Source organism: Orcinus orca, chromosome 12 (assembly GCF_937001465.1).
Source record: "Orcinus orca chromosome 12, mOrcOrc1.1, whole genome shotgun sequence".
NCBI lineage: Eukaryota > Metazoa > Chordata > Mammalia > Artiodactyla > Delphinidae > Orcinus > Orcinus orca.
Window position 1 is genome coordinate 27129812 of NC_064570.1, and position 22887 is coordinate 27152698.

The window sequence follows — 22887 nt, forward strand, 5'->3', positions numbered from 1 at the left end:
TTCTAAGCCATGGCAGATAAGAAAGTACGACCTTACATTCTAATGCTATGACACCAATCAGCATGAAAGGAATCACCCATGAAACAAAAGCAGGGCCACTGAAAATTTCAAATTGTAAAATTACAAGGGAAAGAAGGGCACCAAGTCTGATCGGGAACTCTTTTTAGAAAGTTTCTTTTCCCAGGATTTAGCATTTCCCAGACAGAAGTTAGCAAATGAACTAAGTGAATTAACATCGATCATTTTATGTAGTTTCTTTAAATACTCTTGGCTCTTTGTACCCTAGCAGTTTCATTATACTTTGAAAAATAAAATCCTTTTAGGAACCGGCCACACCTCATACATCAATTGTGTAATGAGAGATAATTTCTCTTTCACTTCCTTCTTCCCTTGGTTATCAATTCATTATACCTAATTAAGGTACACATCTTACTATACAGTTGAGTACCCTTTGATATAGTTCTGTAAACTTTGAGGTCTATCTTGATTTGAGAGAAATCTTATGGCTAAATTGAGAAAAAGGAGGGAGATGGGAGTTAGCAGTTTTGAACTCCTTAAGGGTGAAGGAAAGAACAAAGCCGCATTTATTACAATTTCGTACTTAACATTGTCTACATTTTACCCCTCTGACAGAATTTTAAGGAATAAATAGTAAATACTCAGTGTAGCCAGCTCTGCACTACATCTTTATTTACCTTCATATCCAACACGAACTATTCCCCTGAACATAGAAATGATTGCCTGTAAGGCCCACCTATGACAAGAGTTTGCTCTCACTTAAAATTGCTTTGAATTCAGTACTTCAGAGTAACTTCAGATGAATTTTACACTTATGTCTCATTGAATGTAATGAGCCAGAAGTATGGGTTTAATGAGGATGACTTGTTCATGGATGTCATGAGGTAAACGACTCAAAGCATAAAAATTGTATTTTTCAGAAAGGTCTGGGGAGACACTGGTGGGACAGAAGAAAAGTGCAAATGGCGTGCCTGGCTAGTGACCGTCTTCCCTGTTCCATCTCAAATGTGCTGAAGCACAGCTGGGGCCAAGGCAGGGGCCCCAAACCTGGTGTGTGAGTGGGTAGAGAGGGAATGCCGGAGGGGGTGAGCCAAGAACTTGACACTTCAAAGCTCTGAATGTCTTAGGTTGGCCTCCATTAGGGAATCTCAATATTGGGGTGGCATAAAGATCAGAGTGAAGTTTTGGAAATGCAGACTTTATATATTTGGTTTTCTTGTTTCAAAATTTTGATTTGTTCATAAAAAGGTTATAATGTGATCTGCAAAAACACAAACTACATTCATGACTTAGAAACACTTAGAAAACTTAACAGTCCCTTTAAGCAGCAGAGACTCCTTATCCTTTACTGTTGAAGATATAAAGTTTTCTCAAGAAATGCTTCGGGAAGTCATAAAGGCACGATCACGGGTTCCTCTCAAAGGAAGCAACAAACTAACTCAGATAAGACCTCAGACAGTGGTGAAGCGGAGGTTTGTTGTTATTTCCGTGTTACGCAGATGCCCCTTCTTGATAAAATATGTGGTCTAAGATGTGGTCTCAGTTTTAGTGAGTTACAAGTTCATGCCTTGAGTTTCTCTTGTTTCTTTTAAGGGAATAAATCATTCAACTTTTTTCATTATCTTGCACACTATTGCTGTGAAATGGTAGCCTTTGGCTTCAGGTGGACACATGCTAATGGCGGATTGATCCATCTGTATTGATACCCATAATAGTTTTATTTTGGTATTCTCTTTCATCTAAGATTTCAAAGGACTCTGTAAATGTTTCAGTTAAATTTTGTAGCAAACCTCTTAAAAAGAGAAGTAGGAAAAAGTCTAAGCCTTCTTATGTGTAAGCTCCTTGAGGGCATAATTTTCATGATCGGAGTAACTCCAGCTCACTAGACATAGTAATATCTTCAACATTCAATAAATATTTACCATCTACTTTAAAGGTAAAATGTACAAGTGTTCTTCCTATTCCATCTTTAATTATCCCACGCCCTTAAACTAATAAAAACTTCCATTTTCATGGTTCCTTTATATTATTTAGTTCTATGTCCCTAAGAAAATAGAAATCTAATAAACTAATGAAACCTACAAGCTTAATAATATACTGCTATTGCCAAAGATATCTATATTTTGAAGGAGAGGCTATGTCTTAATTTACTTAGAATAAATGATCTAACTATGTAAGGTACTCTGGATGGACTTCATCTGTGACATATTTAAGTACTCAGTTAATTGTAAATCTTATGACAGTGGTAGTAATAGAAAGCTGATTTATATAAATATTCTTCTAATTTGGGGAATTTGTGTAATTTGTCAGATTCATTGGGGGAATGCATTTGGTGGCCAGGAGTGTCTTCTGGTTAGGGTTATAAACCACACCATATTATCCAGAAGAGATGGAAAGATGATTGACTTTAAGTGAATTCAAGTCTATAGGCAGTAGTAGACAGTCTACTGCTGTCCTTGTCCTAGCTATAAACTAATCAAGCAACTCACATGAGAGCTCGTACAAGGAAAAATTCATCAAAATAAGTTATATGTTCATGTGCTTAAAGTCATCATGAATTAAAACTGATTCATGTTAGTAGATCATGTAGAAGCTATAAACAAATAATATTTTAGTGGGATTAAGGTCCTATAGTATTCGATCATTTGTCACAAATTTCCTTCTGTAAAATGAGGATTATAATAGCACCAAACCATACTGCTATTGTGAAAGTTAAATGAGTGAGTTGATGAATAGATCTGATGCGGTGATGAGATGGTCTCCCACATCCAAAGCTGGGATATATGGCTGGACAAAGGAAGTTTTTCTGCTTCCATCTCTCTCTCTCTGTCTCTCTCTCTGTGGTTTGTACCCTGCACTTAGCATTCTGAGGCATTTTCATGGTTAAGGGAAAGGAATACTGGACATTTGAAATGGATTTATGGATGCTATGCTATATTCACTGTTCATGTGCTTCTAATAGAATGTTCATTTTCCAGTGGCTATGTTACTATATAGCCCCATCCTAATTAAAATAAAAACATATAAGAACTGCATCAGAAAAGTTTAAAATACTAGCACAAGAAAATAAGAAAGATCAGAAGACCAGGAAAATACAGTGTTTGTGTCTGGTTTCTGTTTTTGGTTTGTTTTTAGGTAATGAGCAACTTCTGATTATTTATTACCTGATTATCTTGAATTATAAATTACCAAGATGTTCCCCTGCCTCTATCTTGCTGTCTGCTTTTGAGTCATCTTACCAATAACCTAGGCTGCCAACATATGAGGTAGCCAGAGAAAACAGAAGGCGCTAAAATGAATAATTTTTTTCTTTGCTTATGAGTATGGTTCAAAGTTGGAATGGATTAGGGTGAAATTTTGGTGGAAGTCAAATTTAAGGATTATTTTTATTTATTCATGCTACTGCTTTGTTCTATTACTATAATTACTGAATTAAAAGTTCATTGAACATAGTTTAGTGGCTCAAATAAGATCTAAACACTAGACCTAAATTTTTACAGATTAGAAACTTTCATATCATGATTTGGCTCATTTCTCATTTTGAGGTTAAGTGCATCACTTATATTCTCTGTACTAGTTTTCTACTCTATAAAATGAGGAAAATAATATCAACTTCATCTTTTAACGGAATATTATATATTAAAGAGTTTGTGAAAGGCACTGATGATACATCATCCCACAAGAACAAATGATTATTCATTATGATGCTGCAATTTTTATTACAAATGCAGTGTGGGTAACTGCGGTGCTGACTTCAGTTTAGTTCAAATGTATATTCCTCCCAGGCACTGTAAGTAAGGGCTTTGTGCTGTGGTGTAAATACTTAATAGTTTACTTGCCTAGCATATGATCTCTAGTTTAGGAATTACAATGTGATTCTTCTTACTTTCTCATCACAGTTGCCTGAATACAAAGCACCCAATACTATGTTATGTTGATGATCCAAGAAAAAATTTGAAAGACTCAGAAGCATGGTTCCTGACTTACTGACAGTTATTAAAATCAAACCCTTCTTTATCATCAAGTGTTCCACATACAAACGTGTTATAGCTGTCTATAAACCTATAAAATAGCCTATTAGCCTCTGCAATATGGAACAAGAGACAATCAGTAAGGCAACAGAACAACAGTAAGCTCACATGACATCAGCATGCTTAATAGATTTTAAATGAGAAGGCTTCTTACCTAGCATGCAAACACATTTGACATTCTGATCAGGGTTTTCAAACAAGATTTCGCCACACCTCTGAAATAGAAAGAAAGCCATCATTATTTTAAGATTTCCTATCAGGGTTCCCAAAGCAACATGTCCATGCAACCTGACATCATCATGACATTATTCTGCTCTTCATGTTTTCTTTAGTTGCCTGAGTCTAGGGACTTATGTCATGAGCAGAGACTTTCCTTGTAGCAAAATATTTGAGAGGTAAATTGGGGACAGACTGTTCCTGCATGCCTCATGCCCCTGCCTCAAGCTGATCTGTGTTTTCCTATGAGGGGTCATGGCCAGAGACGCACCCAGTGTCCAACAGTTTCTATTTCAATGGAAGATACACAGTCTATTAGATCTAGTAATCTGAGGTGAATGACTCTCAAAATTGGCTCTTATTCAGTACTGAAATTATCCTAAGCTACCTACTCTACAATCAAGCAGACATTTTCAAGTACAAACCTAGGTGGCCTACACTTAACTCTCTGAACTTGGGAACTCTGAACTCTCTGCACAAATAAGGAAATGATGAAAAAGTGGCATTCATAATCCTTTTCCAGAAGCATCGACTCATGGAAATATCAACTCTCTTATCTACATCTCAGTTTTAACTTGCATCTTAACATTTCTGTACAGGGCAAACTCCAGAGATACAATCAGTTATTTAAGAATAGGCCACATTTATGTATATGATTGACAAATGGTTAGTACCTGAATGTATAAATAAATCCTCCAAATCAATAAGAAAATAATAAATAATCCAATGGAAAAGTGGATAAAGGACATAAGCAATTCATGGAAGAGGAAATCTGAATGGTCACTAACAGAGAGGACATATTCAACCATACTAATAATCAGGAACCAGCAAATAAAAGATAAAACGAAGCCTATTTTGAGCCCATTGATTTGGCAAAACTTAGAAATCTGGCAAAAACAAGTTTATCAAAAATGTAAAGAAATGGATCTTCTCACACACTGTGGGTTGCAGTATAAAATGATGGAACCATTTTGGAGAAAAACTGGCAAAATCTTACTAGATTTCTACTTATTACTTACTAGATTTCATTCTTACTAAGTTGAAATGTGCATACACTATGACACAGCAGGTCATCTTCTAGAATGATAACTACAGAAACTTTACTGTTCAGCTACAAAACAGATAAATGTTAGTCATACATTGGAGTGCTATATGGCAGTTAAAAGTGAAAATGGGAGGAACACTCCAAAACTCATTCTAAGAGGCCACCATCATGCTGATACCAATACAAACATGTCACAAAAAAAGGAAACTACAGACCAATATCACTGATGAACATAGATGCAAAAATCCTCAACAAAATACTAGCAAACAGAATCCAACAGCATATTAAAAGAATCATACACCATGACCAAGTGGGGTTTACCCCAGGAATGCAAGGATTCTTCAATACATGCAAATCAATCAATGTGATATACCATATTAACAAATTGAAGGAGAAAAACCATATCATCATCTCAATAGATGCAGAGAAAGCTTTTGACAAAATTCAACACCCATGTATGATAAAAACACTCCAGAAAGCAGGCATAGAGGGAACTTACCTCAACATAATAAAGGCCATATATGACAAACCCTCAGCCAACATGGTGGAAAACTGAAACCATTTCCACTAAGATCAGGAAAAGACAAGGTTGCCCACTCTCACCGCTATTATTCAACATAGTTTTGGAAGTTTTAGCCACAGCAATCAGAGAAGAAAAAGAAATAAAAGGAATCCAAATTGGAAAAGAAGAAGTAAAGCTGTCACTGTTTGCAGATGACATGATACTATACATAGAGAATCCTTAAGATGCCACCAGAAAACTACTAGAGCTAATCAATGAATTGGGTAAAGTAGCAGGATACAAAATTAATGCACAGAAATCTCTTGCATTCCTACACACTAATGATGAAAAATCTGAAAGTGAAATTAAGAAAACACTCCCATTTACCATTGCAACAAAAAGAATAAAATACCTAGGATTAAACCTACCTAAGGAGACAAAACACCTGTATGCAGAAAATTATAAGACACTGATGAAAGAAATTAAAGATGATACAAATAGATGGAGAGGTACACCATGTTCTTGGATTGCAAGAATCAACATTGTGAAAATGACTCTACTGCCCAAAGCAATCTACAGATTTAATGCAATCCCTATCAAACTACCAATGGCATTTTTCACAAAACTAGAACAAAAAATTTCACAATTTGTATGGAAACACAAAAGACCCCGAATACCAAAACAATCTTGAGAAAGAAAAATGGAGCTGGAGGAATCAGGCTCCCAGACTTCAGGCTATACTACAAAGCTACAGTAATCAAGACAATATGGTACTGGCACAAAAACAGAAATATAGATCAATGGAACAGGATAGAAAGCCCAGAGATAAACCCATGTACATATGGTCACCTTATCTTTGATAAAGGAGGCAAGAATATACAATGGAGAAAAGACAGCCCCTTCAATAAGTGATGCTGGGAAAATGGGACAGGTACATGTAAAAGAATGAAATTAGAACACTCCCTAACACCATACACAAAAATAAACTCAAAATGGATTAACGACCTAAATGTAAGGCCAGACACTATCAAACTCTTAGAGGAAAACATAGGCAGAACACCCTATGACATAAATCACAGCAAGATCCTTTTTGACCCACCTCTAGAGAAATGGAAATAAAAATAAACAAATGGGACCTAATGAAACCTAAAAGCTTTTGCACAGCAAAGGAAACCATAAATAAGATGAAAATACAACCCTCAGAATGGGAGAAAATATTTGCAAATGAAGCAACTGACAAAGGATTAATCTCCAAAATTTACAAGCAGCTCATGCAGCTCAATATCAAAAAAACAAACAACCCAATCCAAAAATGGGCAGAAGACCTAAACAGATATTTCTCCAAAGAAGATACACAGATTGCCAACAAACACATGAAAGAATGCTCAACATCATTAATCAGTAGAGAAATGCAAATCAAAACTACAATGCAATATCATTTCACACTGGTCAGAATGGCCATCATCAAAAAATCTACAAACAAGAAATGCTGGAGAGGGTGTGGAGAAAAGGGAACACTCTTGCACTGTTGGTGGGAATGTAAATTGATACAGCCACTATGGAGAACAGTATGGAGGTTCCTTAAAAAACTAAAAATAGAACTACCATACGACCCAGCAATCCCACTACTGGGCATACACCCTGAGAAAACCATAATTCATAAAGAATCATGTACCACAATGTTCACTGCAGCTCTATTTACAATAGGCAGGACATGGAAGCAACCTAAGTGTCCATCAATAGATGAATGGATAAAGAAGACGTGGCACATATGTACAATGGAATATTACTCGCCATAAAAAGGAACGAAATTGAGTTATTTGCAGTGAGGTGGACGGACCTAGAGTCTCATACAGAGTGAAGTAAGTCAGAAAGAGAAAAACAAATGCCATATGCTAACATATATATATGGAATCTAAAAAAAAAAAAAATGGTCATGAAGAACCTAGGGGCAAGAGAGGAATAAAGACACAGGCCTACTAGAAAATGGACTTGAGGACACGGGCAGGGGGAAGGGTAAGCTGGGACAAAGTGAGAGAGTGGTAGTGTATATATGGACATATATACACTACCAAATGTAAAACAGATAGCTAGTGGGAAGCAGTTGCATAGCACAGGGAGATCAGCTCGGTGCTTTGTGACCAGTTGGAAGGGTGGGATAGGGAGGGAGATGCAAGAGGGAAGAGATATGGGGATACATGTATGTGTATAACTGATGAACATCGTTATAAAGCAGAAACTAACACACCATTGTAAAGCAATTATACTGCAATAAAAAAGTTAAAAGAAATAAAAATAAAAGTGAAAATGAATTAGGGCTACATATAGTGTAAAAACATGTTATATGTATAATATACACATATAAATATATAATATTCAAATTGTATAATATTTAAATCTTATAAAATATATAATGTTCAAATCATGTAAAATATATAATATTCAAATCATATAAAACATATATAATGTTTAGGGACTTCCCTGTTGGCACAGTGTTTAAGAATCCACCTGCCAATGCAGGGGACACGGGTTGGATCCCTGGTCCGGGAAGACCCCACATGACGCGGAGCAACTAAGCCTGTGCGCCACAACTACTGAGCCTGTACTCTAGAGCCCGGGAGCCACAACTACTGTATCCATGTACCACAACTACTGAAGCCCATGTGCCTAGAGCCCGTGCTCCGCAACAAGAAAAGCCACTGCAATGAGAAGCCCGCGCACAGCAATGAAGATCCAACGCAGCCAGAAGTAAAATAAATTAATAAAAAAACCCAAACATATATAATGTTTATATCATGTAAAAGTATCATACTAGGTAAAAAAAACTGTCTCCATGTTTTAATGAAGTTAAAAATATCTAAAAATAGCACATGTTGTTTATGGATACATTAATTTACAGAAAAAGCATAAAAACAGGCAATGAATAAGGAACATCAAATTCAGGGTAGGGGGAAGATATACAGAGTAATGAAATGTTGGAGGGCATACAGGGGTTATCAACTTTTTCTATAAAGATTTGTTCCTTATTCTCTGTTTTCTGTGCTTGAAATATTTCATAATAGGAAAGAATTGTCCCCATTTGCAACACTGTGAATATAAAAATGGCCCTTCATATTCTGCCTCTCTACACACGTCTCCCATGGGCTTATGGATGTCATTTAGTACCAGGCTGGACTTGTTTTTTTTTTGGACTTGTTTTTACCATTTATTTCCTTGTCTTTAGAAAGACTGAGGGCATCTATTTTGGTCCATTTTCCTCTTTCTTTCACTGTTCACAACTTGGTTAATTCCACTCCCGTCAATCTTTATTGTACTTACACTTAAAATATTATAAGACAAAGTAATTTCTGGGCAAAACGATTCCCAGATGAAAGAATTCATATTCTTCACACCTAATGATGCAACCTCCTGGTACACAGAGGCACAGGTTGAGAGGAGAAAGGATGACCCAATTACATTCAAATCAACCCATTTTCTGGGATGACCTACACTGTGCACAGAGATGGACAGTTGGTTCAGGACCACGAAAAGGAAGGAAGCTGCTGGCTTGTTAGACTCCCTTGGGCAGGTCAAGCGAATGGACTGTGGAGGAGGAAGGCTGGGTGCACCCGAAGGTTGCAAAAGTGCACTGAATACTAAACAGAAAGTACATAGCATGAACTTTTTCCCTGGCTATTCTGCTGAACTAAGTATCATGTGATATTTATCATGTATTTAATCTCTTCAGACTTCATTTCTCTGTAAATAACATGGGGATGCTAATAGATGCCACAAAGTCAGATCAGAGAGCAAATGTGAGGATTAATGATCCGTGGAGTCTGATCTGACTCTTGCTGTTTTGTTTGTGTTTTGGCAGAGTTTAAACCCTTTCGAATTGCTAAGATCCATTTCCTGTATTACCTGCTTTTTAAAGTGGTATTTTTTTTATGACCTGAGTTAATCATTATTTTTAATTGAAAGATCAGATGTTTCTAAAGTGTTTTCAGCCTCTTGGTGAAACAAAGTGCTAGGAAGCTCTATCAGTCCATATTCTGGGTCCTACAGGGAAATAACTCTGGAGTGATTGCCTGCCCTTTGTTAAGGATGAAAGCCCACGCATGTGCTAGGATGGAAGAGCTCTCCTTCTTTAATTGCAGGGGCTTGCAGTGGATGGTGGCTAACTTCCCACAGCTACCCAAGTCCAAAGGCAGCCTTACATATACCCCTTCTAGATGCAGGTGGTGTGGGTGTGGGTGTTCCATGGGGGTCTTGCTCCCTTTCCTGGATGCTAACAAATCCAGGAGAAGTTTGTAAAATTCCCGTGAAACTTGCATTCATTAAAAGCCATGGCCTGCCTGGGTTCAGTGACCACGCAAGCTAATGACCAAGCAGCAACAGTGGGTGCAGTGGCCCTTCCAATGATCACAAGACAGTCCTTTTCCTTGTCTTCATCTCCCTGGCTATCTGGGAAATGGATGAGGCACGTCTAACTAATTCTGTAATTGCCCTGCTTTGTAAAGTTACCTGATGATGGTACCAGATTTTAAAGCAACGCCCAGAAGGGAATCTGATTGTTCTCAGTTCTCAGGACTTGAAAAAAACCAGATTTTTTCCAGTGCTTTTACTCATTGATACCAGTGTTTACAGGGCCTTTGCTGCCAGGTTCCTGCTTGCTGTGCAACCCAGGGTGATGACCCAGTTTAGGAGATTAATTGGGCTAAGCCACAGGCTTCAAGTCTCAGAAAACCACAGGATCTGCCGTGGGGGAAGGTCCCATGCCTTCCTGGGTTCTCAGGGCTGCAGCCCTCCTCGCTTGTGGCTCTTCCTGGTCATGCATGCTGGGACTCCCCAACCCAGCACCTTGCTGCTGGATGACCCTGACTTTGATCCGGTTCTGATTACCAAGCTTCTGCCTGATTCTCAGAATCCCATCTCTCCAAAGAATCTCCATCTTTGTTTTGTCTTCTGTGCCTAAAATAATGAGACCACCTTGCCTTGCTTGTTTCCATCACTCCCAGCTAGCAACGCCCCTACATAACGACATGGTTACTGAAATTCCTATCCAAGGGGCTGGAGCCCTGCTAGCAACAGGGAGTCTCCTGGTACACGCTCTCCTCCCATAGCACAGAGGCTATGCTACATATGAGCTCAGGTGTTCGTATGCCTATTTTCCTCATAGACCATGACGAATCAAACCACTTTCATTGTTAGCATTTTTAACATGTCTCATTATTATAACCTTTGTGCCTTATATATACCAGACCCTTAATAAATATTTGTGAACTAGCTAAAATTTCTTTAGCCCATACTGTGGGCTAAGCACTGTTCTATGGGCTAAGCTATGCATCTACCATCTTGTTCTCTGATCATACCCTTTTAAGAGAGTAGAAAATTGAGGCACAGAGAGTACTACTCACTATAGAATATACCCTGCACCCCCCTGCACCCCCGCCAATGAGTGAGAGAATGAAAGCTGACAGCTTACTTAATGCTTGACTAGATTCCCAAATACTGGCTACTGCAGGCTTCGATATTGCCTTGGCCAAGTACACCAGGTCTATTTACAGCCCCTCCTCTCATTCATTAGTCACTGCTGTTTGCACGAGTTGCCACCTGTTAGAATATAGGCTTTGGATCAGACTGACCCAAGTTCAAATCCTGTTGCTTCATGCGCGTACTTACTATATCATCATGGGCAATTTATTTAGTTTGCTAAACTTGCTCTCTCATCTGTAAAGTAGGGTAATATTATCTACATCATAGTATCATTGCAAGTTTAGTTTTTAATTATAAGCAAGAATGTACCAATTTAAATTACTGTAGATGACATAATAATACAAAAATATGAATTAATAAATTGAACTCATTCATTATAATTTGATTTTAATACCCATATTATTAAGATTAAAAATGAAGAAATACTTCTAATTTTAAAAGTCAGAATATTTCACAAGTTAGTTGCTAATTTTATTTACTAAGAATTTTCTATATTAAATCTTAAATTTATCTTTTAGTCAGGAAGAACAAGATGGATGTTATAAAATACTGCATCTATTCTAATACATTAAAAATTTATATCAAAAACACTTAATTTTCATTAGTTTAATTATGTGTTCCAGCAAAATGTACAATAAAGTATATTTCTCTTAAGTAGACTGTATATTTTCCATTACTTTCATCATAAAATTAGTTGTGAAAAATTAAGTGTGATTCAAAGAAATCACATTTAAGTACTCGGCAAACCTGTTTTCTTAAGGGAAAGTTATATCTGAAGTGAAAATAATATTCAAATATTAATAATAGTACCAGATTATACTCTAAAGAAAAAAAGTTAAAGATAGTGAAAAGTTTACACATTGTTCAATTGGCAGCACTCCTAACTTTCTTAAATCAGTTAATGTTTTTTTTTTGCTTCACATAAGATTTCATACTCTTTTTTTTCTGAATATTTGTTAGCACTTGAATGTACAGGCATACCTCATTTTACTGGGCATCGCTTTATTGTGTGTTTTACAAATTGAAGGTTTGTGGCAACCCTGTGTCAGGCAAATTTATTGATGCCATTTCCCAACAGCATTTGCTCACTTTGTGTCTCTGTGTCACATTTTGGTAATTCTCACAATATTTCAAACCCTCCACCAGCAAAATGATTACAACTCACTGAAGGCTCAGATGATGGTTAGCATTTTTTACAATAAAGTATTGTAAAATTAAGGTATGTACATTGTTTTTAAAGACATAATGCTGTTGCGCACTTAATAAATGATAGTATAGTGTAAACCTAACTTTTATATGCACTGGGAAACCAAAAAATTCATGACTCGCTCTATGGCGATATTCACTTTATTGCAGTGGTCTAGAACTGAACCCCTGATATCTCTGAGGTATGCCCATGTTGTTCTCTCAGCAGGCCTGTAGCAACTAGTCTTTTCAGGTCAGGTATCTTGATATTTTTGGATGGGAGGAAACATTAGCAAACAAATAAAACCCAAGACAGAAATCTTTTTGGCTTGGAGGTTTTCTCCAGTATCAGCTGAAGCAATAACTGTTTTCCACAAGCAGGTAATGTTAAATATTATCAGCAAATAATTAATAGGCTGTGATTCTTTGATTATTTCCTTCCCACACTTACAGCTTTTTTTTTTTTTTTTTTAGCAGAAAGGAAATTAGTAAAGGAAATTAGGTGTTTATAAAATCATTGGACGAGCAGGCTATAGGCTGGGCCTCCAGGAATGACTCAGACAAAAATGCAGAATTGATTCGTGAGGGGAGCTGATGGTGGGCCACAACTGGGAAAGTGGACAAACAGAAGGCATCGCTGGAATTGTTGGTCCAAGGTCACATCACCATGGCAGTGATCCAGGGATTAGATAGCTCTGGGCACAATTGCCTCTTGACACCCACGGAGCTAGTGACTAAATGTTGGAGGCTACTGTAGATTTCAGAAAACCCAACATCTCCATGACTGTACTTGATGGACCATTCAACCAAACAGAGCAAAAAGAGCCTCTGACATATGATTAGACCTTTTTTAAGAACAAAAATAAAAAGAAAACTGAGTTTCCTGATCTGAAAAGTGCTAATCATGGTCACTGGTGGAAAGGGAAGCCTATCTCATCTGCCCCCAGAGGCAACCGAGACAACCTGGAAGAGGCACGTCCTCAGCACAAGTTACCTTCATTCCACCCTCACCCCATCTTTAAGTACTTGGATTCTGCAAGTTTGCCATTCAATATAAGAATTTCTCTAGTGAGGATTTTAGTAAATAAGGCAAATGCCTGTATGCTGATGCATCTGTTTTCTTTGATCATCCCTTACGTGTCTAGCACAATGACTAATGCATAACGGCACTCTCACTGCTAATTAAATAAGTGAATAAATAAATTTTTACTGCAATTCTGTGGGATATAGTTGAGATTTGGGATTATCTGGGGTAGCATGAGAGGAGAGTTTTTCTGGTTATTTATGTATACACACCAGTGAGTGCTGCCATTAGATGCAGCCATGTGATGTGGAGCTGCAAAGGGGTGGTGAAGGGGAAACTTGACATTGAGAAGACATCTCAAAACATCTGGGTCACTTCCCATCTCACATTTTCCCCAACAAAGAACTGAATGGTACTAATTAAAGACAGACTCCTGGAAGATCAGCCTGGAGAGAACATGGCTTAGGTCTGCAGATCATAAAAAGATAGGCTCTGTTAAGGGACTGCACTCCCTAAAGTCTAACAGGGCCTGGAAGCCTGGGACTACATTACTATCTGTCAAATTAATGAATGAACATTCAAAAAGACACCATTATCAAGTGCCTACTCTATGTAGGCATTATATTGTGAGGATGGCCAAAAAAAATCAAATGAGATTTAGGCTAGATCCTGTCCTCAGGAAGTTTAGAGCCTGGTCTGAAGTCAGAACATGAAAGGCTATGGGCACCCTCGATGGTGGGCACCCAACACTGCCTGGGGCTACCAGAAGGCTTCTAAAAAGAGATGACAACAGGAAGAAGTTGGCTGGCAAAAGAGAGGGCTCCTCCTGGCAGAGACAGCTGGCTGTGCAAAGCCCAGAAGCCCTGTTAGAATCCTTCAGTGGCCTTCCAGGATGGGAGCAAAACTGTGATGGGTCAGGGTGAAGGGCTTAATCAAAGTGGCCATCACTGGTAGATGGGAGGAAAGTAGAGGATAACAGTGATTCTAAAATATATATATATAAATACATATCTATTTCTTGGCTGGGATAGTGAGGCTGGGTTTGCTTTAGAAGAGCCAAGATGCTCAATGAATTCTTTTAGCAAGGTGACAAATAATTACAATACTGTGGTACCAGACATCACTCACCAACAGTATTGGCTGCAATCTTTCTGTCCATTTCTACCTCAAAAAAGGTACCAAGCCTGAGGTGTTTTTTAAGTCCTTTTTCTTGGATCATATGCCTACGGCCAAAAGAACAACCCCTAACTACCCAGCTGAAACCTCACGAGAGGCCGACTTCTGCTACTGATGGAGCCATTAGCACCTAGTGTTGATCCCCAGCTCCCAGAGGTGCATCTTCAGAGGCTCCAACTTCCCAGTGGCCGAGTCCCTTCTACCCTGTGGGTGGCATAGTCAGGCCTTGATCTCTAACGACTGTGCAGCCCTCGGCACCCTGGTGCCAGAGGACGGCGGATTTGGACCTGGGGATGATTTCAGCTCAAGCTCATGTTTTCCTTTCTAAGTTTTTCCAGTGAAAGAGCAGATTTCCACCCCATTGCAGGCTGTTAAAACGTCAGACTAACAAGTTTTCAACAATCTGTCAGTGCAGATCTCCAGCAACGACCTGGCACTGTCTGTGAATCGGGGCCTCATCGTCCAACCCAACCTCAGCCAGTCAAAATAAGAGACGCACCAGCAGAAGAAAGAAAAAAGATAATCACCTCGAGCTGAGCAGAAATTCTTCACAAAGCCATTGTTGCCAACAGTCAATAGCAAATCTGTGGGCTGCCTAACCTGAGGTGACCCATCAGGAAGGGCCATCCCTCATAAACCTCTAATTAGCTATGGTTAGGAGTGACTTGAAAGATAGTAATGCTATTGCTGTTGGAAAAGGAGCCTACCAGCTTTTAACAGCTTTGTTTTTTTCTTCAGTCAAATGTTAGCTCAATGCGTATGCTTTCTATCAGCATTTTATTACACACCCCTGTTTTTAAATGTTTAAAAACTACTTATTATAAACCAAAACTTGGAAAACCCAATTTCAGCCCAAGAGTAAAATTTTTTTTTTTAAGTTATTAAACTAACATCCAGAATACAGAACTGTGTTTCCTGTCATGTCGGCCCTGGACAGTAGAGGGCACCAGGAAGGCTGTATCTCTAACATGCAGTTGGACCCCCCTCAAGGGAGATCCCGGGATTAGATGGCTCACAGGTTCAGCATCACTGTGTTAGGTTATTTTACGCCCTTCGGTTCCTGCAGACCTTCTCCTCGTACCACTTTTAGTCTTGAACTCCACTGCACACATCAAAATGCACATTGAAAACCACATTTTTCATCGTGCAAAACAGTGGCAATAGCCTCTGGGTAAGCCCAATTTTAGCAGAACCTGTACCTGTGAGGGCTGATGGCATGTGGAATATAACTGGGGTATCTCTCTAACGCACCCAGTTATAGGAACTGAGTGGGGATCTTGGTCCAAGGCACTTTGGGTTTCTGGTATGAACTCTGAGAATTCTCCTCCATCAGACACAAATAACTATGCCACAAATCTTGATAAACAGAGCAAAAATTGTGTCAGAATTTTGCAATATAATTTCATCTTTCATCCTCTCAGAGCCCCAAGCGTTGATAACAAGCTACAGCTAGTTTTCAGTGAGAAAGATAGACACTTCTGTGAAAGCAAACAACTAAAGCCATAACCATTTCGCTCTACATAGGGACTTCTGAAAGGTGAAGTCCATAGACGCTTTGTGTTAGAGCAAACAGAAAGCAGTACAGAGAGAGGACAGATTGGTACATATAGTGGAAAGAACTTAGAATACCTGGATTCAAATCCCAACCCTATCCCTCACTAGCTGTGTGATCTTAGGCATGTCTTATCTTTTTGAACCTCCTTGTAGAAAAGAGAGAGTAACAATGCTCACCCTTCTACTGAAATAATGTAATATGTGCGAAAGCATCTTGTGTACTCTGAAACCCATCATGGGGCCTGGTGTGTTCGGTGTTTTGTGGAATTTCTTCCACAAAACAGGTGGAAGTAGGAGAGGGCCGTTTGGTGGTACTGTGTACAAGAGAGAGATTTTATGAGGGATTTTATGAGGAGAAAACGTTTGCTCCTCCCATAATGGAGAGCACTGGTCCTTCAGAGGGTAACCTGCAAAACCAGAGGTCTAGAGAACAGAGGTCCGTGGGGCAGGATAGAAGTAGTAAGCTCGGGCTGGGTACGAGTAGCAGCCTTTGAGAAAGTATTTGAGAAAAAGCAAAGTCTAGTGTGAGGTGCAGATCTGAAAGAATGCAGGAAAAGGAAGAGGGCCTGTGTGAGGATTTGCACATTGGACAGGGCAGCTCCAGTACCATAAACAAGCACTGTTAATCTGGGAGGGACCTGGGAGACCATTGTGGCCAACTAAGTCACTTTATAGATGCAGCAAACCAACAAGTCCCTGTGGGGTCAGGTGACTTTCCATTCCAAGGTGTTATGACGATCAGAGTATGGGCTCTTGAGTTCAAATCAAGACTTCAGTATTTACTAGATGTATCACCTTGGGCAAGTTACTCAGTAATTCTTTGCCTCAATTTCCTCATATGTAAGATGGAGATAACACTACTGCCTACATCCTGGGTCCCTCACGAGGATCAAATGAGGATTAATATAAACACCTAGAATAGTGTCTGGTAGAAATAAGTACCCAATAAATTATTATTTTTAGGAGTATACAATTATTTAGAAGCAGAGAAGCCATGAAAACCATAGCTTTTTCAACTGCCATTCAGTGATGTTCCATGTTACCTCCTTATTTTGGACATTAAGCCATTGCCCTGGGCTCAGGCCCTCTGAAGCATGCATAAAGGGACAGAAGCCAGCGGTACCTGTTAGATGGGAGTGCCCAACAAATATTTATTTAATGAATGAATGGGAAATCAGAGGGCAAAGAGCAGATTGAAAACTGGACCAATCCTTACTAGACAACTATCTCCAGTTCCTGCAAGGGAAGTGTTTGAAGGTCTGAAGTCAGGTCTCATTTTTTTTACTGAATATTTCATTCAAAATATCCATTCAGCAAAACTTCATTGGGGGCTTTCCAATTCAGTAAAGATGCTGACATATCTGTAATCAGCTGCTTATGCTGAACTTATTTATTAAGTTCAGTAGAACCTATCTCCATTTTGATTACATTATTTTCAAATAATTCTTGTGTGCGTCTGAAGTCCTAATTAAGGAGGAGTAAGCAGACTTTTTGTGTAGTGGAGCTGCTGACTGTAGGAGGTTCCTATAGACCATTTGGTTACTGGACTAATGCCCAGGGACTATCTAGCCCTGCCCGATGCACCCTTATCCTTGGCATCAAGGAAGAAGGAAGAACCCAGATAAGTTTGGGGAAGTGGAGATTTCTCATAGGTGATCAGGTACACTGGCTACATCCTGATGGGTGTGGAAAAGCTTCTGAATAGCGTATTCCGATTGGATAGGGGAGAGAGGAACTTGTTATTAATCAAGTCCTCAGTGGGCGGGGGGAGGTGTTGAAGATCATGCGATAAGCTGGAAGGGTGTCTCTTCCGGGTACCATAAACTGTAGGTGCAAAAGTCTAAAGGCGATTGAAGAATTGAAGGAAGTTAAGAATGACTAGAAGGGGGCTTCCCTGGTGGCACAGTGGTTGAGAATCTGCCTGCCAATGAAGGGGACACGGGTTCGAGCCCTGGTCTGGGAAGATCCCACATGCCACGGGGCAACTGGGCCCGTGAGCCACAACTACTGAGACTGCGCGTCTGGAGCCTGTGCTCCGCAACAAGAGAGGCGGCGACAGTGAGAGGCCCGCGCACCGCGATGAAGAGTGGCCCCCACTCGCCGCAACTAGAGAAAGCCCTCGCACAGAAACGAAGACCCAACACAGCCAAAAATAAACAAAAAAATAAATCAATCAATTAAAAAAAAAAAAGAATGGCTAGAAGGAGATGAGGTTCAGAGAATGAGGAGAACTGGGGAGTGGAGAGACAGGAGGCTGGGGAAGTTGGCAGGGACTACATGATGCACGGCCCTGTGGGACTCCATTTAGTGATTGGACAGCAGCCTGGATTCTGTAGACCCTGGATCTGAAAGAAGTCACTGCAGGTCATGAGCCATCTGTTCAAGGCAGTAGAGAAATCCCAACAGTGTTTAGAAAGCTTTTGTAACAGGAATACACGTTTGCTGACCCGTGTTGTTCTTCACAACTCTTGGCAGTACCCTTCGGTGGCGAGAGAGTTCTGCTACGTGAGGGAAGCACCATCTTATAATTGAGTGTTTAATGACATTATCCCAATTATCCCTAATACTTCTGGCACTCAACGAAGGCAGGGAATTCCACAGAACTGCTCACCCATTCTCACTCTGCAGTATTACCTCACACAGGGTGTTTGCAATCAGATAGATTTCTCTAGATTTAGTGCATTCCATATGACCCTTACGAAGGGCAGATCATGGAAATGAGACTGTGACTTGCTATATTTCCGAGTCTGGCAAGAATATATTATGGAGACCAGGGCCTTTCAACTCCTGAGTATGGTGAGGGCTGGGAAGGCATGGAAAGGGGTGATTAGCAGTCAAGACCCTGGATGCCAGGAGGTAGAGGAACTAGGCGCCTGGAGCGAAAGTCCTTCCCTAACACTTGAAAAGAAATCTCCTCAGAAACGACTGGGAAAGCATGCTGTACTTCAAGAAAATCGTTCCTTTATTGGACTGTCACCTCCAGAGTGAAACTGAACCAGAACAGGACTCCACGTTCCTGCCCTTCAGGCCGACGCAACGTGCAGCAATGCCCCGCTCTGTCCTCCCGCTGCCCCTGGAAGGCTGACGCTGAGCGCCTGGAACAACAGCCTTTTTGTCTGACCTGTGTGCTGCCAACAATATGTACTCACAATGGCTCAACTCCAGCCATCTGGTCGAAGGGTCCAAGCTTTAGACATTGTTTTTCTTGATTTACACTGCAATTTCCAAGCTACTTCATATGACCCTATAGACAGCAAAACCTTAATAGATAATATCAACAGTATCTCCAAATCCTCGCACAGACGTCATGATTCAGAGATTCATGGGACCTCATCCAGCCTGTAACTGAATGAATATTTACTCAGGACAAAGGAGTACTTATAATGTGCTCCCTGCAGCTCAGGGCAGTAATGCTCCTGTACATAAACCAACAATTAAATGTAATCCTATACACTTATAGTTTTAAAAGAAATTCAAACCAGTCCTTGGAATTAAATAACCCCAGTGCTAGAGAAAATGACTTCCAGAACATCAAGCCTAACATGCAAACACAGGGCCTCTGAGCCACAAAGGAACAAACACTTTTCCACAGGGATAAGGGCCTGTTGTATAACGACTTGTGAGGTCAAAGATCCAGATGTTCCCGTAGACAATCAAAAAACTATTGCTGGTCAAACTGTATTGACCATCTCCATGTGGACAGCTCTGAGACATGGCTCTGGCCTCAGAAAGGAGATTTCTGTAAATTCTACTGGCAATCAGTGGCAACCCCAGGCTAGAGCTGGAAAATCCAATATCTTGGAGAAGTAACCTGACGGGTTTTATAAGCTGCAAGTGAAAATGAAAATCCATGAAAATAAGTGTTTATTTTGCTAACAGTTATATTCTGCTTTGGTATCGCTTACTCATTCTCACAATCTACTTTGAAAAGAGCAATATTAGATAGTCACCTCCTCTTGGGTCTCTCTCACTTCATGAAGGTCAAGACTTTTGGTCTAGAGCACTGCTGTCCCCCAGCTAGATCAAGGTCTGTTACATCCTAGGCTCTCAATAAATATTGCTTGAAAAAAGAATGAACAAATGAGTTGGGACACAAATATACCCAATCCCTTCATTACTATATAGCAGTCAAGTTAAAAATCTGTGAGATGGTGTAAATTTAAATTGAAAGACAAGAATAAAGGACTAAAGTTATACTTAAAATTTAAATAAGCTCATTTGCAAGTTTTGATGCCATTACTCCATTAAGAAGTTGGCATCTGGGGTTGTGCAGTGAATCTATATACTATGAATTCGTTTAAGTGGAGTCCAACCCGAAGGCAAAGATTTCTCCAAGTATTATAGCTTTGAAAGATAATTGTCCCTGGGGAAAGCAAGAATCATAAATGCTTCTATTCTTTAACCAGCCTCCCTTTCCACTGACAAATATTACTAAAATTAAACAATGAAACAAAATTTCTCTTAACTCTCCTTGTCAGTCCATGTCAGGAAAATAGAGGTAATACCTATATTTTATCTCCTTAGTATATGCTGAAGGGTTAAACCAGCAAAATGCTTCCAATGTCTGAGAAGAAGAATTGTATAAAAGTCACTTGGGGATTATGTGGACGGGCTGTATTGTTGATAGGTTATGGCTCTCATTTTAATCACTTTATTGCCTCAAGATCCTCTGCAGCCTTCTTACAAGTAGAGATGATCACTGATTTAAGATTTAATTCTTAATGGTGTCAGTGAACTCGAGGAATACTGAAGATCATGCTTTGTTAGCTTCCCAGCAAATCTCCCTGTGAAACTGACATTGCAGTATGACATACATTCATCAAATAATAATGCTCATTAATTAACTAATGCTCTGCAAACTAGTAGGTTTCGGCTTATACTGAATCTTTTTAACCTAATGACGTAAAACTGTTTTCTCTATGTATTTTTAGCAAAGCAAGAGAGAACTTGAAACAATAATAGCAAATAACCCTAGAAATAAAGTAATGCTTATAGACCCATTGTATTAATTTAGCAACCTTGAATTTCAAAAGGGTAGGCTATTTAATTATAGAGGCTGTGTCTTAGCTTTGAATTCTGGTATCCAGCAGAATGTTTGGCATAAAACTAGTGTCCAATAAATGCTCTTTAATGCATGGCAGAATGCAGAAAATAACACAAACCAAGGAATGTGATCAGCACTTACGTTCTACTAAACTCAAGACATATCAACACAAGCATTTCTGGATATCACTGTTAGGTATGAAACATGTGTTTGTGTGTGTGTGTGTGTGTGTGTGTGTGTGCATATACACATATGTATACACACATATACTATATATATATCATATTCATACACATACATGATGTATATCACATAACTCTGCTTTCTAGGGCATTGTAGTTTAGCAGTTAAGAGTCCAGGCTCTTGTCTGGAGTCTCATGACAGTGAGTCTGAACCCTAGCTTCACCATTTCCTAGCACTTTGACCTTGGAAATTGGCTTACTCTTTCTCTCTAAGCCTGTTTCCTTACCTAAAAAACTGAGACAATACAGAATTGTTAGGAGATTAAATGAGATAACACACATAATATTCTTAGCGCAGTGCCTGGTACACAGGAAGTGGACAACATATGCCATCTATGACTATGATACCCTTACCCTCTGGCCTTCATCAGGTCAAATAAACAAAGAAGGAAAAGGCTTCCTTTTCACTCTGGATATTGTGAAATTCACCTTGCCCTCCAATCAAAGTGCATATTTGCTGTTTCCTGAGTTTGTCTTGCAAGTTCATGTCTGCAAATCTTTGAGGAAGTGTAAAGAAGTGGCAACAGAGAGCTTGGGCTTTGGAGTCCAGCGGCTGGTGGGTGATGTCTACCAGCCATGTGACCTCAAGAAACCCTCTGAACTTGCTTCATTCTCTCTAAGTTAATGTGATAAAATCTACCTCACAGGGTTGTCCCGAGCATTAGACGTTATCAGTAAAATTCTTGGATCCACAGTATTATGACATATATGAACACATCTATGTAGTTATCTATCTCTGCTCTAGTTTTTTAACTTCAGTATCTTTCCTTCTCCATATGTTCAAATTATCCCTATTTTTCATGGTCCGAATAAAATGGTGATCCTTTATGAAGCTTTCTCGATTTTTTTGGAGCCTAAGTTAACCTTTTTCCCTTCTGAATTTCCTGTAATTCTTGTAGCTACCTTCCACTTTTTTTTTTTATTGGAGTAAAATTGCTTTACAGTGTTGTGTTAGTTTCTGCTGTACAATGAAGTGAATCAGCTATATGTATACATGTATCCCCTCCCTCTTGGACTTCCCTCCCACCCCCTGCACATCCCACCTATCTAGGTCATCACAGGGCGCCACCTTCCACTTTCTACTTGACATTTTCGTTACTTTGTCTATTAGGCCATCTGGATTAAGACCTAAATCCAGATCTACTTTATTTACTTATTCCATTTATTTCCCATTCAGCCTCTGGAATAGTGTATATATCTCTCTCCGTGCGTGTGCACGCGCGTGTGTGTATGTGTTTATGTACATGGTAATGAAAAATATTTAACAAGCATCTGTCTTTAAAATCTTGTTACTACTCTGCCTTAGTCTACAAAGATGTTGAGGTAGATGTTTGTTTCTCTTTGTGCGCATATGTGCGTGTTTATACACCGATCA

General features: G+C 39.3%; 1 protein-coding gene across 4 annotated transcripts in view; it reads right to left on the minus strand.

Annotated features, from left to right (window-relative positions):
* The window catches only part of PDE7B (phosphodiesterase 7B), a 480299-nt gene that overhangs the window by 218390 nt on the left and 239022 nt on the right, over positions 1-22887 (minus strand). For 3 of the 4 annotated variants that reach the window (XM_049695597.1, XM_033406591.2, XM_004263789.3), the window contains one exon: positions 4204-4264. In XM_049695597.1, the coding sequence (XP_049551554.1) occupies positions 4204-4210 (7 nt within the window). In that variant the 5' untranslated portion in view covers positions 4211-4264. Of the gene's footprint in view, positions 1-4203; positions 4286-22887 lie in introns of those variants that run through there. The other variant, XM_012536500.3, reaches the window with a different exon arrangement.